At 38.7% G+C, this 6,165-nt stretch overlaps 1 protein-coding gene across 2 annotated transcripts in view; it reads right to left on the reverse strand.

The window, feature by feature from the left end:
• The window catches only part of prr16 (proline rich 16), a 29,844-nt gene extending 26,288 nt beyond the window's left edge, over positions 1 to 3,556 (reverse strand). For both annotated transcript variants that reach the window (XM_081610749.1, XM_081610751.1), the window contains exon 1: positions 2,679 to 3,556. In XM_081610749.1, the coding sequence (XP_081466875.1) occupies positions 2,679 to 2,813 (135 nt within the window). In that variant the 5' untranslated portion in view covers positions 2,814 to 3,556. The remainder of the gene's footprint in view (positions 1 to 2,678) is intronic.
• Between the last annotated feature and the right edge of the window lie 2,609 nt (positions 3,557 to 6,165).

Consider the following 6,165-nt stretch of genomic DNA (forward strand, 5'->3'; position numbering starts at 1 on the left):
AATTAAATATAAAGTATAAACCCAGAGCCATATGTGTGAGTCCCTATTAGCATCTCTATCTCTTCATCCCTGAGCTCTTAATGCATAGATAGTTGACAGGGGTGCCACCAAGGAGGCCACAAAACCATATACGCACATTTTTTATTCATATAACGTTAAAATAGGAGAGTGTATGCTTCAATGGGTTAAAAAATGTATTGTTAATGCCAGATTCTGAACATTGTGTCCAATTTAGATCTCTTCTCCTGTAAAGCTTTGACAGATTACAAAGTTTTAAAAACAGTAGTCAAAATCTTTTTTTCCCACCCTTTTACTATTACTGCTTTACTATTATTTTCACATTTCAAACTGGCTATGGCATGTAATCTCAGCATGATTAAAGTGGTTTACAGTACTATCTGTGTTTGTTCTCTTAAAAATTTTAATCCTCACTGAGATCTCCAAAAGCCTGAGAACATTTCCAAATCCAGAATATCCCAATAAAGACGGAAACTGATGACTCAAAATAATAGAAAAGCTGTTTTTTTGTGATACTTTCCGCTGGCTCTATGTCAGAACACTCCATTCCTTATTCACTGAAGCATTGCCAAGGTGGGTGAAAGTTCATGTCCTGTACCAGAGCTTTTCATACCCAAAAGAGTTTGGAAGGAAACAAGCAAAAAAATAAAATAGCAAAAACAAACAAAAAAAACAACTAACTGAAAAGAACTAACTGAGGCCATGCTATCTGCTGCAGCAGCCTGAATGTTTATACCTTTTTGAAATAAGGTCACATATTTAGATTTTACAATAGTACAGCCTTTTGTGCCTTTATGCTTGCTATAACTTAACCTTTAAAAGCCTGAATGGCTAACTTCGGGTCTTCTTCCCACCGTAACAACTTTCACACTGAAAAGTGTTACTGTTACCACTGATCTGAAAAGGAAGGAATTTTGGAGTTTCACCAGTGGATTTCTCTATCTCTAATTTACTCTCACTAAAGTCACACAGATTAGACTTTTCCTTGCAGATGTGAATTGCCAGTTATCTTTAACTTTTTACCTTTTTGATAAAGGTTGAAGTTTTGAATCCAATAGAAAAGGGAGCACAACTCACACTCCTGTTCTGCAACTTTTAGGGTGTTTTCACCAGAGATGTTTTAGTTTAAAAAAAAACTGATTGTTTTCCCCCTTGGTCCAGTCTGTTTATAGAGCTGTGAACACAGGGCGCAAACCAAAACAACTGTATTGAGACCATTTGGAGGAGGTGTTCTCTGTGCGTTTCAAACTCTAGAGCAGTTTGTTTCTGGTTTGAATGTGATCCAACGTCGATCCAGTGCAGCCACGAGGTGTTCGATGCAACTAGGGGTGCATGGATTTATCGACTCTGATTTCCTTAAGCCAGTACTTAGATATGAAGCCAATCTTACCCATCAATCTTGTCTACATCAGCCACGGTCTAAAAATCAACCACTGTCCTCTTCTGTTCTCCAGTGAGAGAGGTTTGACTGATAGACCGGCCCACCATATCTGCAAGTTTGCCAGTAACAACAGTCAACCCACTGTTGCCAACTCAGCGACATTTCAGAAAAAAAAAAAATGGTATCGGCCAAAATTGTTTTTTAAAGATTGGTAATCAACAATCAGAAAAAAAAAAAACTATAAACGGTGCACCCCTGCTTCCTAATAGGGCTGTAGTGATACAATAATCTCACGATACGATACACGATATTCTGCTCACGATACAATATATATTGCGATATTCAGCAAACGATACAATTCAATACATTTTTGCAATTTTCTGAAAGATTTTAGAGGGACAGAGTGATTTTGGTGACATTTTGTGACTGTTATAGAGTTGGATTGAATTAATTTAACTGAAAACTGATTAAAAGCACCAACTACACAATACCTGGCTCTGGTTGGACATGCAGTTGGTTGATGGATTTGTAGGCAGAAAATGTGTGTCTAACAAATAAGTAAAAAGGAATTGTATTTTTAAGTCGATCCAGGGAAAATCTCCTGATTAACTAGAGCATCTCTTATTTTAATGTCATTTTTTGAGGGAATGGAGGCTTCTTATTGCTATCACTCATCCCCAGCACCGCTTGACCCAACCCACTTGTGTCCCGCCACACCTTTGAAAAACTTTCTGGAGACGCCCTTGAGCTTCAAGAGTTGAGATTTTTTAACAGGGAAGGCAACGGACACACAGGGTGATTGGTTGGGATTAGGGAAAGATAATAAAAAAGACAGCGAGAGACACCTTAAAAGAGATGAAAACGCATTCCTATTATCTAGCAGGAGACAATTCCCAGCGAACAACAGCCTGCATTTAGATGATGAAACGCAATGCAAAAAGTCCCTCTGTGGTTGGACCAACTTGTCCATTAAATATTAATTGTGATTACATTTTCTCACTTTCATCATGGCTTGTGAGTCAGGATGAAGAAGGAGCTGTCCTCTCATTTCGCACCCCTACACCCTCATGTGCCAAATGTCTTTCATGTTGGCCATAATGATCACATGCATCCCTGGGCATGGGGGCGGAGAAGGAGGAGCACAATTCAGGCCACAGTGAAGTGGACGTCAGTATCCCATCTTTTGTAAGGCAAAAATATCCTAAGAGAGCATCCTCAACCTGGAGAGTAAGAAACAATAATACCAAACCACACATCTTCAGCACGAATAAGAATGTACCTCTTTGAGCTCCTTTGCCACATCCTTAAGGTCTCCCAGGATGGTTTCCAAATTCTCCACGATGGTCTTGATCTCCTTTTTCACTTTTACTTTGGAGACTACTCCTTCAGCCTCCGCATGTGGTGTCCCTGACATTCTTCACTTCGTGACACTGTTGTCTATTTCGCGAAGGATCTCGGGTCAAATCCTTTGGTGAAGCCACTTTTGCCAGCGCATGTTTTTTTCCCCCCCCCTTCTCTGTCTCTCTCTCTCATTCAGTCCTCCGCTCCTCTCCACTTTCCGCTGCTGCTGCCTCTACTGCTGCTGCTACATCGCGGCCAGGACGAAGCGGAGTCGCGTCGGGGCAGCATTCTGGATCTCACACGGGGCATGCGCAATAGAGCGAAACACGAAGAATAACGGCTATCCGAATATCGTAGCGTAGTGTCAGAGAAGCGCCCGGCCACAGGTTTGTGAATCTAAGCGCACCTGCGTCCAACGGAGGCGAAGCACGACGCCACAAAAACATCTTCACCGTCGGTGCGAAAGCCTATTTTGACATTTTTGAGAGAATTTGAGTATGGGTAATAAAATGATAATAAAAACTGCGTTAGCTATGGCAGAGGAGGGGAGGAAAGAAATAAGTAGGTAGCTATCCAAACCGTTACAGCCAGGGTCCGTAATCCTCAGGCATCGACAAAACATTGAAAGTCTCTCTGCCTCCTTCCCAACCAAAATAGTCGGTTCTGGTATTGATGCCAGTGGGTAACGACACCCCAGAGGCACTTTCCTGTGAAGCAACTCCCCGCCAGGTTCATCCTGTTTCCATCTCTGCCTCCTTGGAGAGTCTGAGGAAAGCAGTCAACGTCCGGGCGCTCTCTCTCTCTCTCTCTCTCTGGAGAGTCTGAGGAAAGCAGTCAACGTCCGGGCTCTCTCTCTCTCTCTCTCTCTCTGGAGAGTCTGAGGAAAGCAGTCAACGTCCGGGCTCTCTCTCTCTCTCTCTCTCTCTCTCTCTCTCTCTCTCTCTCTCTCTCTCTCTCTCTCTCTCTCTCTCTCGCTTCACTCATGTCGACGCTGACAGTCTTTTTTTTTTTTTTTTTACTTTTTTTCCCCCCTCTATATCACGTCTTTATTATTATTAAGGGTTGCCGTGGTTGTTATGGCCAGAAAGCTTAATTACATCCCCATAGCTTATTATTCCCAGAAGTACAACAATCAAAAAGATCCTTCAGTAATCAATTATTTATGTAATAGTTTAAATAAACCTGCCAATAAATACTTTAAATAAATAACTATACCCATGATTTATCCAGCCAGAAAGTCCTGAATTCAAATCCCGATCTGGGGTCTTTCTGCGCGGAGTCTGCATGTTCGCCCCGGGTACTCCGGCTTCCTCCCACCAGGATTGGCACAAGTTTGTATGGTGAGACATTTGTTCAGATGCAAATTGCAGGCAAAGAAATTCAGAAATTGAAATTTGAAAAACAAACAAACAAACAAACAAACAAACAACAACAACTCTAAATTAAAAATAACATATTGAGAGTGATTTACAGTGTGCAGGCAATAGTTGAACTTACACTTATGCAGTTTGCCCTTTTTAAACAGATTTTCAATGTTGTTACTTTTTTCAGATCTTATTTTCAGATTTTATTTCTTTCTCTACTTATTATTATTATCTTATCATTATCTATCAGATTTTTTTCATTTTTTTTTAAAGCAGTATGATTTAGGGGGCCCTCTTCCTGTTGAGAACATCCCCACCACTAACAGCTTTAAAATACAGATTTGAAGAATATGGCACAGGAGAGCAAATATAATTGGATGAGCTTAAAGGCAATCACTGAAAACTGGGTATTTGCTGAGAGGTAAACTGAGCTCAAACACAAAGATTAAACTCATCAAATTGTAGCTATAGTAACACAACAATCAAGTTATGATTACTATTCTCTGCACTTTTATTAAGTAAACTTGAGAATTTCTTTAAATCTTAAATTTAAAGGATTTAGTGCTGGATTCAACACTATGTATGCTGAAAGTATTACATTCAATTTAATAAATAGATTATAAATTATGTAAACAAATATTAAAATTCTGGATTTATGGTTTGCGGTGAAATTGAAGCATTCCGTATGAGAGATGCAACTTTAAGACACTGTTCCACTCTTGTAGATAGTTTCAAGCCTGATTTCTTTGGGCTCCTCCACTTACCCTTTCATCTATTTTAGGCACACTACCTCATTTAGCATCATACTAAGGCATAAGACCTCAGTTTGAGATACTTTTAAATAATTAAAAAATATATATTCTCTGAAGTAGAGTACAAAGAAGCTGGGAGATTTAAAACATTTGCACAGCACTGGATTTCTTACAAAGACAAAAATATGTGTCCAGTATGGGAACAATAAGCAGTGGTGAAGGGCAGTGGCAGTTTGCTTATACAATGTACAAGCAATGGAGTAAAGAATAACAAATGGAGGACTTTCACTTACCACTGTTAGAGCTATTTTTATGCTGTCTTATTATTTTCTGTATGTTTACATCTACACACTGCTGGGCGCCGCTGCTTGTTCCACAGTCAAGAGAGGATGACAAGTTTATTTTGACAAGCTCAGAGTAAAACATGACAAGAACTTGGAGGATTCTGCAGTAGCGAGAACAGCGGAACAAGAGCTGTGAGAGGCATAAAAATATATACATGCACTTGAAGCCAGTCTTCTTGAATGTGACTTTCAAGTTATTGCGATCCTTTTTAGTTATAATGTTTTATGCATTAGGATAAAATATTTGAAATTATCAACGTGATCATAAAAGGAAACAAAAAGGCATATCACCAAGTCATTTTTTTAATCCACAAAAACTATAAGCAAAATAGAGAAACAGTAATTGAAAGAGAAAGTTTATGTTGATTTATTTATAATGCGCCAATTCAGAACAGATTTATGAAACAACATAAAGTTGTTCCACATATATTGAATATGTTTATTGAATATATATGATTATAAATATATTGAATATATATGATTATATTCAATGTAATTTTTTATTGGTTCCAATTCAGTTCTGGTTAATCTAACTAATTAAAATACAAAACAATCATATATTCATGTTGCAAACACTGAAACTCAAGCAACTTTACAATATACTAAAGTCAAATGCCGACTAATGAAATAATTTAATCCCAAACCTTTTGCGTCTAGTGAAGTCCATCTGACTTTACTGCAATACTTTGTCCTAAATAAGCATGTGGCAACAGTGGGGAGGAACAACTCTTTTTTTTTTTAAACAGGATAAAAGATGTCCTAAAAATCATACTTTGTATGACCAGCCATCAGTCCTAAACAACTTGAGTTTAGCAGGATGGGATTAATCCATAATCAAGAAGTAAGTAGCAGTCAGCTACTGATAATTAATTGGATTTTATTCTTCTAATTCAGTGTTTCTGAACCCTGGTCCTCACTGCCCCCCTGTCCTACATGTTTTAGGTATTTCCCTCCTACCACACACC

This window comes from Poecilia reticulata, chromosome 9 (genome assembly GCF_904066995.2).
Source record: "Poecilia reticulata chromosome 9, P_reticulata-male-v2, whole genome shotgun sequence".
NCBI lineage: Eukaryota > Metazoa > Chordata > Actinopteri > Cyprinodontiformes > Poeciliidae > Poecilia > Poecilia reticulata.